The sequence below is a fragment of the Saimiri boliviensis genome, chromosome 11 (genome assembly GCF_048565385.1).
Source record: "Saimiri boliviensis isolate mSaiBol1 chromosome 11, mSaiBol1.pri, whole genome shotgun sequence".
Classification (NCBI taxonomy): Eukaryota; Metazoa; Chordata; class Mammalia; order Primates; family Cebidae; genus Saimiri; species Saimiri boliviensis.
The window spans coordinates 45,440,873-45,455,817 of NC_133459.1; the positions used below are offsets into that span (position 1 = coordinate 45,440,873).

The following is a 14,945-nucleotide window of genomic DNA, read 5'->3' on the forward strand; positions in this document are numbered from 1 at the left end:
CTATGGTACCTTGGGCAAATTACTGAAAACTCCCTAAATAACATCAATAAAATAGCAATAATAACCTCACAGAATTGTCATGACTAGCTGAAATATTGTAGGTCTGTGCTTAGCTCAGCACTTGTCACAGAATAAACACTACAAATAATGTTAGCTTTTGTTAGATATTGTATTAGGCCATTCTCATACTGCTAATAAAGATACACCTGAGACTGGGTAACTTATAAAGGAAAGAAGTTTAATTGACTTACAGTCCCACAGGGCTGGGGAGGCCTCAAGAAACTTACAATCACGGTGGAAGGGGAAGCAAATGCATCCTTCCTCACATGGTGGCAGGAAGAAGAATGAACAAAAGGGAAAAAAGCACCCTATAAACTATCAGGACTCATGAGATCTCACGAGAATAGCATGGAGGTAACTGGCCCTATGATTCAATTAACTCCCACTGGGTCCCTCCCATGACATGTGGAGATTATGGCAACTACAATTCAAGATGAGATTTGGGTGGCGACACAGCCAAACCATACTAACTATTATTGGCATCTTATAGGCAGCTCTTAAAATCTTGCTTCCAGAAAGTCTTCTACATGTGGAAGAGATAAGGTCTGTTGGATCTGACTATGGTATATACCAATCACAAGTCCTACCTCTGCTTGGCATTAAGGAACAAGGAAGGTATAGTTGACCTTTATGATGCAATACCAAAAGGTAGGGAATAAAAAATTATATAATAAAATTTAAAAATTAGAAAATAGGATCGCGGCGGTGGCGGATCAAGGTGGTGGTGATAGCGCGGCCTTGGGCTCTGGTGTCTCCCAGTCTGCTGAAGCCCGGAGGCCAACACCATGGACTTCCAGCATCGCCCTGGGGGCAAGACCGGGAGCGGGGGCGTGGCCTCCTCCTCCGAGAGCAACCGTGACCGCAGGGAACGCCTCCGGCAGCTGGCCCTGGAGACCATCGACATCAACAAGGACCCATATTTCATGAAAAACCACTTGGGCTCCTATGAATGCAAGCTCTGCCTGACACTTCACAACAACGAGGGGAGCTACCTGGCACATACCCAGGGGAAGAAGCACCAGACCAACCTGGCTCGGCGAGCGGCCAAGGAAGCCAAGGAGGCCCCCGCACAGCCCGCGCCCGAGAAGGTCAAGGTGGAGGTGAAGAAGTTTGTGAAGATCGGCCGTCCGGGCTACAAAGTGACCAAGCAGAGGGACTCGGAGATGGGCCAGCAGAGCCTCCTCTTCCAGATCGACTACCCTGAGATCGCTGAGGGCATCATGCCGCGCCACCGCTTCATGTCTGCCTACGAGCAGCGGATCGAGCCCCCGGACCGGCGCTGGCAGTACCTGCTGATGGCCGCCGAGCCCTACGAGACCATCGCCTTCAAGGTGCCAAGCAGAGAGATCGATAAGGCAGAGGGCAAGTTCTGGACCCACTGGAACCGGGAGACCAAGCAGTTCTTTCTCCAGTTCCACTTTAAAATGGAGAAGCCCCCGGCTCCACCCAGCCTCCCTGCTGGACCCCCTGGGGTGAAGCGGCCTCCACCCCCGCTGATGAATGGTCTGCCCCCTCGGCCACCGCTGCCTGAGTCTTTGCCACCACCCCCACCAGGAGGCCTGCCCCTGCCACCCATGCCCCCCACGGGGCCTGCGCCCTCAGGGCCCCCAGGACCACCCCAGCTACCCCCGCCAGCTCCAGGGGTCCACCCCCCGGCCCCAGTGGTGCACCCCCCCACATCTGGGGTCCATCCTCCAGCTCCTGGGGTCCACCCCCCAGCTCCTGGCGTCCATCCCCCAGCCCCTGTGGTCCACCCACCAACCTCTGGGGTCCACCCCCCAGCCCCTGGAGTCCACCCTCCAGCCCCTGGGGTTCACCCACCAGCACCTGGGGTTCACCCACCAGCCCCTGGAGTCCACCCACCAGCCCCGGGGGTCCACCCTCCCCAATCAGCAGGAGTTCACCCCCAGGCCCCAGGGGTGCACCCAGCAGCCCCGGCTGTTCACCCTCAGGCCCCAGGGGTGCACCCACCAGCCCCAGGGATGCACCCTCAGGCCCCAGGGGTCCACCCCCAACCTCCCGGAGTCCATCCGTCAGCTCCTGGGGTCCACCCTCAGCCTCCTGGAGTTCACCCCTCAAATCCTGGGGTACACCCCCCAACTCCCATGCCCCCAATGCTGAGGCCCCCACTCCCCTCCGAAGGCCCAGGGAACATACCTCCCCCTCCCCCAACCAACTGAGAAGCTGCTCCCTTCCCAGCAATCCCGGCCCAGGTGCTCCTGCCTCTCCCGTGGAGGGAAGGCTGCTCTTTTGTACTGTCCCGGCTCATTAAACGGCCTCCCCCCCCCAAAAAAAAAAAAAAAAAAAAAAAAAAAAAATTAGAAAATAGGGAAAAAGAAAAAAAATCCCCATAGTCTCACCACCCTAACAAAAATCACTACTATTTTGAGTTATTTCTTTCTAGTATGTCTTAAGAATATTTTTTCTTTTATAGTATATACAGATGTAGCATATAGGCAATTTTTATCATTTACCATTATATTAATAACATATGGATGCTCCATGTTCCTATTTTTTACTACCATTATTTGTTTTTGCCTTCCCATGCCTCTTCACATGTTATTGGCTCTAACTAGAAAGGCTTTCTCTCCCTAATTCTGAACCCCTAAATTCTTCCTGTCCTCTGAAGCTGGACCTATATGCTTCTTCCATATAGTCTCCCTTGATCGTTTTAGTCAGTTTTCCTATGAATTGTTTTTCTATTTTATTTATTTTCTCCCACCTGCACTTATATATCTCTCTTAAGATGCCTAGGATATGCTACTTCATAATAAGATCATTTGCATATGGATCTATTTCCCTCACTAGTTTGCAAGGCCCCTGTAGGCAGGTATCTGCTGTATTGTAACCAATGCCTTGCAACCTAAAAAGTACTCAGAAATACTGGTTGAATGGTAGATGATTGTGACCTAATAAGGAACATGTAATACAAAAGAGGCACTTCACCCAGGGTAGGGAAGAGTGCCAGAGGAAAGGACACTTGAACTGTATCCTGAAGAATGATCACGAGTTAGTAGGGAAATAAGGAGGCTGGGAAGATAACAGGTAGGGCAGGAGAAGGAGATAAGAGACACATTCAAAGCAGAGAATGACAACACTAACAAAGGCATAGAAGTAGGAGAGGGTATCATAACTAAGGTGACACTTGAGTGAGCTAGTGTTGAAGAATGGGTCACCCTCCTTTAGAGTTGGTCTGCTTTGTCAACACTCCTGTTAAAATATGAGGCCCCAACTGAAGATACTAATCAAAGTGTGATCCATCTAACCAACACAGAGCAAAAAAGGACTATTAACTCCTAGGACCTATGGAAACTACTCTCAATGTGGCATAAGGTCTTTATCTTTTCTTTTTTTTTGCATGTCAAAACACTGTTTTCTCATTTTAAGGGCAGCATATTCTGACTATTTTTATTTATGATATTAGCATATAGTTTGTGAATCAAAACTGAAATTCATGAGACTGATATTTATTTCCTAATATAGTTGAATTTAGCTACTCATTTCAACAAACAAATTTGTACCTAAAACTATAGGTCTCAATGATATTTATCATATGATCAGGCCTCCTGGGCCTGGCTTCTCTTTCCCCTAAATGACATGTTTGGTTTCCATGTTCCTTAGGTACTTCTTCCCAAAGGCACAGGCTGAGTTCTCCCTGGGACTTTGCATATGCCTCTATTAACAGAAATTATAACGCTGTGTTGATCTTATCTGTTTTGTGGAGGCTAAAACTCCTGAGGATGAGGATTCTCTCATTTATCTCTGTATCTGGCACAGAGTCTGACATTTAATTAGTATGTATTAAATGTGTGCTAAAATAAATAATATAGCTTTCTTTGGATGCTGGCACCCATGGCAACTGGCACAACTTCCAGTTGTGGAAATATGATGCAGCATCAAAGAGACATGGGTTTGAGTCCCAGCTCTATGTACTGACTAAATTACATAATCTCTTTAAGTCAGTTTCCTCAACTGTAAACTGGGAATAATGGCACCCACTTCATGGGATAGTTAAAAGAGAATTTAATGAAATAATGCATATGAAGTATTAGGCATTGTACCTGATATAGAGTATGCTGCTTTTATTATTATTTTGATCCTTTCAGTCTACCTAATATATAATTCATGGAACTATAAAGAATGCCAAAAAATAAAAAATAAAAAAGCTTATTAGAAGAGAATTCTTCTCTAACTATTAGAGAATTAGAGAGAAAAGAATCACAGGTATAAAAATATAAATGACCAAACAGGCAGGATAGCTCATAAATGCTTTGAAGGAACATGTTCAGGAAACTTCCTGCAGAAGGTCCTGTGATAATGGAGAATTATGAATGCCAAGAAAATGAATATAGGAAGTCACTGAACGCTTGTGACCAGGTTCCTAACACAGTATTTTTCATTTATTTAAAAACATAAATATAACACTTTCGAACTGTGACAGGGACTGTTCTAAGTGCTTTATAAATGTTAACTCATTTAATTATCCAAATAACTCTATGAGGTAAGTATTACTATTTGGTCTACTTTAAATAGGGAAACTAAGGCCCAGATGAGTTGATTAACTTGTCCAAGTCCTATAGCTAGTAAGTGGCAGAGCTAGGACTTAAAACTGGCAGCTTGATTCTAGAGTCTGTATTTTTAAACCCACACACTATACTTCTCCATAATGAAAGGAAAAGTTTCAGAGGACTCAGTTGATGAGAATATTATGGGTGGAGTGAAAAAAAAAATAGGAGCAGGGAAACCTATTTGGAAAGGGAATGCAGTAATCCAGGTATAGATACTGATGAGGGTTACAGGAGGTGTGGATTACAGGAATGAAAAAGAAAGGAGAAATACCAGTTGATTGGACATATGAGAGTGACAAAGATGACAAATTTTCTTATGACATTGTTCTTCAAGTAACTCATCACTTTTGCCTGTTATTATTACCTTTCATTATGGCTAGAAAGAGGTGTCAGAAAATGTACTCTCAGATTTGGTTCACAGAATTCACATTTTCATAGAGCATGCCAACCCATTTTTCATTCATTACCTGTTTTATTTCTTCTGCAGTTTTCTCTTTTACCATCTCAATGTTAAAGATTGAACTGAGAGTCTTGAAAGAGAAAATAAAAAGCAATGAACACTTACAATTAAAAATCAAAACAGCTTAACTCTATCTCTAAGCCTGTGGCAAACATGCCAGGACAGTAAAACAGATTTCCAATAAGTAGAAAACAAGTATAAGAAAACCCACATCCTCAGAGAAAGTGAGCCCCCAAGCCCAGATAGGTTTTCATAGTTCTTTTCCCGAGGAGTATCTATTAGGTCGCCATGTACTTTCCAAATACTTCACCCTTACCGAAGAGTCCTGCAACACTTTGCAGCTAGTAAGAGAAAGTTTGGTTGTTATTTTTAATTAAACTGCTAATGCTATAGGGGTCATGGTCAAGGACACAAAGTTCATAGAAATATTTCTCACTTCTACAGCTGGAAAACCACCTTACACAAAATTACTGAACCACAGTACTTATGTTCAAATTTGCAGCCTCTTGTTATAGATGTCCCATATGACTTCAAACTTTTTTCCTATATTTAATTAAAAACCTACCTTGTCCTTAGTGAATCCTCTGCTCACAGACTGTTTCCCCAAGGCATCTGTCTGAAATACGTGATGAGACAAGATATTAATCTACACTTTACTCATAGGAAAAAAGGTCACCAAGGTAGGTGAGGTACTCAATCTCATTAAATAATTTTGCATGTGAGACCTCACTTCTCACCACTTTTTATAATAATTGTTCTAAAAATTTAACACTGTTCTAAAAGTTATTGTTGGCCAGGTATGGTGGCTCATGCTTGTAATCCCAGCACTTTGGGAGACCAAGGCAGGTGAATCACAAGGTCAGGAGTTCGAAAGCAGCCTGGCTAACATAATGAAACCCCATTTCTACTAAAAATACAAAAAATTAGCTGGGCGTAGTGGTGGGTACCTATAATCTAATGCAGTGTTTTTCAAACTTTTTTACTCAGGAGGCTGAGGCAGGAGAATTAATTGCTTGAACTGCACTCCAGCCTGAGTGACAGAGTGAGACTCCATCTTAAAATAAATAAATAAAAATAAAAATTTTTCTTTATAAGACAACGACTTTCCTCTAAGATTCTGAGATGCAGAGAGAAAATTTCTCTATCAGTAAACTATCATGTACTAGTACAAGAGTCCACTCTCCACCTGCCACTATGGATATGAGGGATTTCTTTCCAAAGTTAGGCCTGTTTTGGATTACTGTGCTCTGTCCTGCCTATTCCACACTAAGCCATAGAAGAGATAAGAAATGGAAAGATGTGTTATCCAAGGATACTGCTTATCTCTGACAACACTTTGATGGCAGGCATCTTCAGCAGACTAGAGTCTTTTTGAGTGTCCAATCTTAATGTTTCCTCCACCAAATTAGACTCCCTTCAAAAAAGGCCCACAACAACTGAAAGTGATTATTTTGTCTCTTAGCCATGATCTCTGATAAAGGTCATAGCCAGTAAATCCTGTTTGGAGTTGTTTCTGATCAGAGAGATGGGTTGTTCTGAGTCTTCCACTCAATCTTTAAGTTCAAGGCTATACTTCTCAGAAGTACATTCTACACCTGGGATTCTGGAGCAGAAAAACATTTTCTGCATAAAACTTTGCCTTTAGTCACTCTGTGCTTTAATTAATCCACACTTGTCATAAATAATGCTCTTAGAAATTGTACCCACAAATTAGAAAAAAGCCTGTTGAACATATTTTAGTCTTTTTGGTCATGCTCCTATACATTGACAGCATTGTAGCGTAGCTGTTCCTTCATATGTAAACCATCTAAAAAGAGATAATTACATTTTCTTTCTTTCTTTTTTTGAGACAGGATCCTGCTCTGTTGTCCAGGCTGGAGTGTAGTGGCACAATGTTGGCTCACTGCCAACCTCTGCCTCCCAGGTTCAAGGGATTCTCTCACCTCAGCCTCCCAGGTTCAAGGGGTTCTCTCACCTCAGCCTCCCAAGCAGCTGGGTCTACAGGCATGCACCACCACGCCTGGCTAATTTTTTATATTTTTAGTAGAGATGGTGTTTTGCTATATTGGCCAGCCAAGTCTTGAACTTCTGGTATCAAGTGACCTGCCTGCTTCGGCCTCCTGACATGCTGGAATTACAGGCATGAGACACCATGCCCGACAGGAATTTCATTTTCAGAACACTCACTCTCAGGTGTACCATGAGAACAACAACAAAAACAAAATCTCCACTTGCACAGCTGCTTTCACCTTTCAATCTTGAAGCCTCATGTATTGGTTTTTACACAGTGTTGCTCCAATCTATTCTTTGTATCCATTTTCACTTATAGAATAAAAAATTTAAGCTCTAAGTATAAGCTTATTGCATTTTATCAAACCTAAGACATCATATCTTAAGACGCACCATTATTTCATGCATCAGAAAATGATGCCAATTAAATAGCACAGTATTTTCCTGTCACATCAATTATAAGCAATTTTAGTGATGTTAAAATGAGAAAACGATTATTCTAATGCAGTGTTTTTCAAATGTTTTCACCATGACTCACAGTAAGAAATATATTTTACATTGCAATTCAGTACACATGTATGTATATAATTAACTGAAATTTTTTTTTATAAAATAATGCTTACTTTTAAAACATGCAGTCCATTCTTATTAATTTAAAAACACGGCACTAGAATACTTTTCCCAGATAGTTTTCAACATGCTTTTCCTCAGCTTTGATTCCTATTTAAGGATAATAATGGCTAATATATATTAAGTACTTATTATGCTAGGGACTGGGCTAAAGAGTTTTAAATGGTATTATTTCTTCAGAACAACTCTGTGAAGTAAGTACTGTTATTATTCCTGTTTTACAGATAAGCAAAATGAGTCATGGAGAAGTAACAACTTGCTCAGAGTCACCCAGTTAGTAAGTGGAAGAGCTAGGATTCAGTCCTCGGCATCTGGCCCCAGAGCCCATTCTTTTAGCAGCTAAGATATCCTGCCTCTACTCCTTAAGCCCAAAGAGTTTAATGCCAAACCTATTCTTTACCCTTAACACTTCCCTTTCCATTTTAACTGGGCACAGTACCTCACTGTCTCCTGAAACCCCATTTACTTTCAAAGCTCTTCCTCTTTTTAAGTTAATTCCTCAACATGGGAATGGATGGGGGTGGGTTGGCAGGGGTGGTGGAACAGAACCATATCCATTCATTTACTTACTCTCTAGGCATGCTTTTGCACTATAATGGCAGAGACGAGTAGTCATAAAGAAGACCATATGGCCCACAATGGCTAAAATATTTACCATCTAGTCCTTTATCGAAAAAATTTGGTCACCCCTGCCCTACATCAAAGTCCCACTCCCTCCTCTCTACTTAATTTAAATCCCCCGCAATGTTCCTAGCCTAGGTCCGGTTCCATCTCCTGTGGGAAATTTTCTGACATCTCTAGCCCACTACCATGCGTGCCTTATCTTGGCCACTAGACTGCTCCTCTTGGGAGCAGGAAGTACCTCTCTCATACTTCTACATCTCCACCATGACCACAGTACCTTGCCCAGAAAGAGCAGGATAAACATTTATGGATGGAAATGGAGTTGGGAGAGATTATGTTCAGTTCATCCAGCTGACTCATCAATAAACCCACATTAAGGATAAGGGTAAAGATAAGGAAGTTGAAGGAGTGCTAGTAAGCAAACACCAGAAACAGGGGCAGGTCTTACCTTCTGTTCCACACATTTGATAAAATCACCTTGCCTGGAATGCCCCACTGGCTGCTTCAGAAATTCACTGCGTTTCTCCAGGCGGGACTCAAAAGCAGCTGGGTCAGACCTGATCAAAGGTAAACCAATGGGTAAACCACCTGGGCCTTTTTGGATTCTAAAGCATCACTTTCTACCTCCACAGAGAAAAGATACTGGTGTTCAGAGAGGCTGAAGAATTTGCATTCAGTTAGTAAGAACTGGGCACAGGCCTAGAAATAAAGAAACTGGAAAAAGAAATCCAGTTATTCAACTGTTGTTAATCCTCAAGGGGCCTGTGTAACATTTTCTTTTGCAGGCTGTTCCTCAGGTTTACACAGGGCTTAGTCCCTCAGGTACTTACATTCAGGGTACTTAGAATTTTGAGGTCTTCTTGCTGGATCACCTCTTCAGGCAAGAATCCTACAGCCTCCTTACTAGGTGTCAAGCTTTTACTTGAATACATCTAGTTCTTAAAAATATGTCCCCTCAACCAGGTTAAACATCTGTTTTACTCAGATCCTGATGATTCAGAGGCTTTAGGCAGCCTATTTTGTAGAAAATTTAGCATCTGATTGTCTCTCTGATCCACCAAAGCAGCTGCTCTTGGAAATGAAACATCAGAACACATTCTTTCTGTCAAAATGGGGTTGGTTTTCAGGTGTGATGTCCAGGTTGGGGTGCTGTCCCTATTAAGAATTCTTCAGGCTGTGTTAGCTGACCATGGGATACTTGGCTTTGCACACCTTGATGAAGATATCGTCCAGGGATTCTATCCCCTTGGCCATGAGACCCAGAGTGTCATGGGTGAGGTCTATAGGACCCAGGGACATCTTGGCTATCCCTCTCACGGACTTTCCTGGTCAAGGCACTATAGGGGGCCTTTTCTTCCATAAAATTCCTTTCTGGAGATGACATAAAACACCATTCCCTTCACTGTCAAGTAGATGTGCTATTTTCCTTTTCTCCATAGTGGGCCAGCTCCTCCTCAGTGAAGAGCCATACCAGGGGTTTCTGCTCAGTGGGGCATGGCACCTGCCTGGCGAGAGCTGCAAGCAGCCCTGGGGACTGTACCATGACCAGGGTCAACCCTGCTAGTGGCCACAGCTGCAACTGGGCCTACCATGGTAAAGGGATAGAGAGAGCAAGGTGCAGCCTGGGCAGTGAAGCTTTTGCTGGGATCTGAGGATATAGAAATACATAAGTCAGACTCCCGACCTCTAGGAGTTACCTAGTGGGAGAGAGTCATAAAAGTAAGCACATGAAAGTGCTACAGGTATTACAATGAAAATTTGCTCAAATGTACCCAAATGATTAACGTGGTTTCATGCCTCTGTACTTTTGTTTATGCTGCTGCTCCCCTTACCTGGAACATCCACTCCCCTCTTTTTTTTTTTTTTTTTTTTGGTGCTATGGTGCTCAAAGGAAGTTTGGTAATAGATAAAGCTAGAGAGAGACTGGCAGGGGCTAGGGTGTGAGGAACTTGTGTGGAACATTAAGGAGTTTAGATGTTATTTAGAGGTCAGTGGGGGGATAACAGTATGTGTAAATGTTGATGGGAATGATCCAGTAGGGAAGGAGAGCAAAACCAGTCATTCATTTGTTCATGAGTGGGTAAGAATGAATAGATGCTGATAAAATATTCAAAGTATGAGTAGACAACTCTTCAGAGATGCTTGTGTGTAAAAGAGATCAAATACAGATCAATGTGAGAAGCCTGGAGGGGAATGCATGTCAAGGAAACTTAAGATGACAAATACCTGAGAATATCTCAATGCTTTTGGAAGGAGAGCAAAGATACTCATTCATTTACTGCATCACTATTTCAAAAGGTGAGAAAGATCACTGTAGTAGCAGTGAGATGAACTGGGATAAAGGGGTCCAAGAATGAAAGCAGGGAACACTAGTTAGAGGATAACAGTAAGAGCCCAGGTGAAGATGATGGAGTAAATTAAGGCAGCGGAAGTAGAGATGAGACAGAACTCAAAGAATTTACAGTACTAAATCTTTGGTTTCCTTTAATACAACAACTGCCTTCTTGCCCTGCTAAATTCTCTCCCAAGCCCCTTTAATTTTCACCTCTGATCTATCTCCCTTAGCTCTTCCCACTTGAACTCTTGACTCTCCTATAGTCCCTCACATGCACCTGAAGCCCCTCTAAGCTCCAGATCCTTCCCTGTGGAAGCTAAGGGGTGGTGCTAGGAACCTCGGACTCAGAGTCAGACAAATCCCAAACAGCTGTGTGACCTTTGGCACGTCTCTTTCTCTCGCTGGTCCTCAGTCTCCTTATCTTATTGAGAGGATTCAATGGGTGATCCGACTGTGACACTATTAGCCTTTGATGCCCTCCTCGTATCCCCAATCGCCTTTCCTTGCAGTCAAGGGCCCGAGCTACCACCGGCCCGATAGCTCCAGCTCTGGGCCAGGCCTCAGCTGTCTCAATATGTAACCTTGAGCAAGTCAAGTCGCTTCTCTAGAAGTCGTTTTCCCATTTCTATAACGAGGACAGGTCTTTCTGAGCTGCCTGCCTCACGACTGTCCTAAGAGTCCACTTTAGCGTTTGGAGAACCAGAGCACAGACAAACGTGGAACGAGCCAGGGCTTTGTAGAGATTCCCAGCTCTGACACCAACCAACTGTGTGATCTTGGCCAAGTGACCTAGCCTCACGGAGCCTGGCTACATTATCTGAAGAGCCGGGACGGTATTAGTGCCCACCTCAAGTCCTAAGGATCAGCAGCCCGGGCCGCCCCTCCTCCCGCCTCCTTGCCCGCCGCCAGCCAGCTGGGGCCCGCACCTGCGCAGCTGCTGGATCTTGTCGCGGTAGCGGTCGTAGAAGGGGTTGGCCTGGAGCTCAGCCTCGGCCCCTACTCCGCTGCCGTCGGCGCCCCCCTCGGGCGGGCCGGAGCCGCGGCGCACCGAGAACACGCGCAGCTGCGCGGGTGACACGAGCCCCAGGCCCAGGGCGCGGCTGCGCACCGCGCACAAGCCCCGGTAGAGGCCAGCCACCTGCAGGACCGCCGGCCCCGCGCCACCCGCAGCCGCCACCACCACAGCAGCCATGGCAGCCCCCGCCTCCTCCTCAGGCGCGTCGGCCTCTGCCCGCGGCCCGCGCGTCCGCTCCATCCCTCTCCGAGTGCGCCGCTCCCGCGCTCGGGCACTGAGGTTCCGCGCGCCCAAGGTTCCGGGCGCGGCGCAGAGGAGGGGGCGCGCCGCTCTGGCCCAGGCACCGCGCGCTCTCGCCGTCCTGTCTGCTACGGCCCGCCTCCTCCTGGGAGGCTGCCCAAATTTACGCCCTTCCTCCCTCTGGGACCAGCAGCCTCTGCGCGCCAAGTCCGCTCTCTGAAGCCAGCAGATCTCCAGGTCCTCGCGGTGCTTGCTCCGTTTTAAATGTACCTGGCAGTCGCTGTAGTAGTCTGTCCTTCGGCATCGAAGGTCCTTTCATCAACTATAATCACAGCAGCACGCCCCTCTTAGTATACTGAGGTTGCTATGTGCAGGACACTGATTGGCTTCACACACTGTGTGGCAGGTATTATCCTCATTTAACAGATGAGGAAACTGAGGCCGGGAGTCATTATGTGACTTGTTCAAGTTCTACCCGAGAGCTGAGCTCTTTTCAAGATGGCAGCTGACTCCCAAGCCTCCTTTCCCTCTGCTTCCTGACATCCACCTTGAACTCCAGCCAAACTGATCTATTCTCTCCCAAAGAAACACCACGATTACTCCTTGAACTTGAAGAGTCCTTATTCAGGCCCTTTTTGACCCCCCAGAATGCTCTCTCCTTCCATTCTCTCAACCCAAATGCCACAATCTTCTTTACCCTCTGAACAGGTGTGAGCTCCTGGGGTCAGAGACAGTGACATCAACATCTCTGTGTCCCACCTGCTCACAGAACAGGGCCAGTCCTGGAGTGGGCTCTCTGGGACAGTACTCATCATCAGGTCCTTTTTGTCTGATTGAAACCCCTCCTGGGACAGGGGCAGAGCCTTCAACTCTGCTCAATCCAACCTATGCTCATGGAGATCAGCCCTGTGCCCTGCCCTGTGTGAAGAACAGTGTAATGGAAGATTAACAAGTCCTTCAGTATGCCAGCCCACGCGCCTCATACTTGCTGTTTTCTCTGCGGATCTGCAGGTGACTGCCTCCTCATGATCTAAGGGCTCAGTTCACATGTCAGCACCTCAAAGGGACCTAAATGACCAATCACACCCCCCCCACCGCTGCCTCTTTAGAGTCTATCCCATTGCTCTATTTCATTCTCTAATCATAATCTGAAGTTCTTAGATCCTTGTTTATATTAATTCATTGAGCTTACATTCTAATGGAGAGAAACAGACCATAAATAAATAAATATATAACATTAGATGATGCAGAAAAACAGCAGGGTGAGAGAGATAGAGATAGGGGGACACTTGAGCAGAGATCTGAAGGTAATGAGGGAATGCTGGGGGGAAGTGCCTTCCAGGCAGGGGGAACAGCAGGTGCAAAGGCCCTGAGGAGGAGGTTATTGAGTCTGAATGAGTGAGGGCACAGTGGTAGAAATGAAACCAAGAAGGTATAGGGAGGGTGAGTTAGATTGCTCAGGCCTTGGTTAAGGACTATGATTTTGAAGCTAAGTGAGATCGGAAGTCACTGTATGTTTTAAGCAGAGGAGTAACATGATCTACTTTTTGGCTACTGGTGGAATTTAGGGTATGTGGAGGCAAGGATGGAAGCTTTTCCAAGGGTGACTAATTTGTCCTAGCTTGCCTAGGATTTTCTTGGTTCTAGCATTGGAAGCCCCATGTCCTAAGAACCCCCTCAGTCCTGGGCAAACCAGGATGTTGGTCACCCTACAGGGAGAACAGTAATCCAAGTGAGAAATGGTGGTACTTGGACTAAAGTGATAGTGATTAAAAAAAAAAAAGTGGCCAGATTTTGGTTTTATTTTGAAATAAAAGCCTAAAGATTTTGCTGATGGAGTCAGTGTGGGTGTGATAGAATGAAAGGAGTCAAGGATAACTTGCAAGTTTTTGGCTTGAACAACTCAAAGGACAGAGATGCTCCCTATGAAGAGGAGGAAGGCTGTAGGTAGAGTAGACTTTGGAGGATGATGATCAGAGTCTGGTTTTGGACATGCCAGTTGGGGATAATTTAGCAGACTGGCAAGGAGAGATGTCAACCAGGTATTTGGTTATGAGTCTAAAGTTCTGAGGAGCATTCTAGGCTACAGAGATACAGTTGCACACTGTCAGTGTCTAGTGATATTTAAAGCTAGGAGTCTGGATGAGATAACCGAGGGAAGGAACGTAGATAGAGCACTAAGAACTGAGCCCTACGACATGCCTACATTTAGAGATCAGGGAAAAAGGGAGAAACCGACAAAGGAGACAGAAAAGCAGGGGCTGGTGATACAGAAGGAGAGCAAGGGTAAGCGGACCCTGGAGAGAATTCTGTGTTAAATAGTTCCCTAAGTCACACACTGGAGGATGATAAAGAAGGGAGCCATTAAAATGGTGCCAAGAAGCTGAGCTATGAGCAGTGGTACAACCTACTGGAAAGGCTGACTTAAGCTTAATTAAGAAAGAGTTTTCTAACTGAGCTGCCCATAAATGTAGCAAGCTGCCTCAGGAGACCCTCACTTGAGTCAGGAACTCACTCAGTCCGGGGGGATTAGTTGCTGTGTAGGGAAAGTTCTACCCCTAGGACTCTAGCATGATCCTGATGGTGTGACCAGATGGTGGGAGTTGAACTAGACAGCTCTCAAGTTCCTTCAGACTGGAGATGATGTGATTCTGGGCAGTTTGTCACAGAGTAGGGGGGTTGAGCTGAGTCTTGAAAAATGAACAGGTGTTCAGTGGTGGAAAAGTGGGCAGGGGCACTCCTGGGTGAAGGAGCAGCATGATCATATCTCCAGAGATGTGAATGAGCAGGGTCTGTTCAGGACACTGTACTGGGCAGATGGGAAAGGTGTGTGGAGGATGGGGAGGGAAGTAAAGCTGTAAGGAGATGCAGGCCAGATGGTAGGGAGCCCCACAGGGTCTGGTGCTTCGGACACACTTGTTAGCACTTGAAGGAAGGTAACTAAATAAAAGAGAGATTGTTGGAGCCCAGGAAGGAGGTATTGACCACTTGGTTCCCTTCTGC

At 45.4% G+C, this 14,945-nt stretch overlaps 2 protein-coding genes across 2 annotated transcripts in view; one reads left to right on the forward strand and one right to left on the reverse strand.

The window, feature by feature from the left end:
• The window catches only part of ATPAF1 (ATP synthase mitochondrial F1 complex assembly factor 1), a 36,591-nt gene extending 24,540 nt beyond the window's left edge, over window positions 1-12,051 (reverse strand). Inside the window, exons 1-4 of the mRNA XM_074380762.1 lie at window positions 11,614-12,051; window positions 8,801-8,909; window positions 5,654-5,704; window positions 5,096-5,158 (exon numbers count right to left, since the gene is read on the reverse strand). Of these exons, the coding sequence (XP_074236863.1) occupies window positions 5,096-5,158; window positions 5,654-5,704; window positions 8,801-8,909; window positions 11,614-11,942 (552 nt within the window). The 5' untranslated portion in view covers window positions 11,943-12,051. The remainder of the gene's footprint in view (window positions 1-5,095; window positions 5,159-5,653; window positions 5,705-8,800; window positions 8,910-11,613) is intronic.
• On the forward strand, window positions 758-2,344 carry LOC101043899 (splicing factor 3A subunit 2). Its single transcript, XM_003936876.4, has one exon. It carries the CDS (start codon window positions 846-848, stop codon window positions 2,238-2,240), a length of 1,395 nt encoding a protein of 464 aa, XP_003936925.3. The 5' UTR covers window positions 758-845; the 3' UTR covers window positions 2,241-2,344.
• Window positions 12,052-14,945: the final 2,894 nt, after the last annotated feature.

What these genes read in the sequence shown, in the direction of transcription:
- LOC101043899 (XM_003936876.4), top strand. Translation starts at nt 846, where the DNA reads ATGGACTTCCAGCATCGCCCTGGGGGCAAGACCGGGAGCGGGGGCGTG.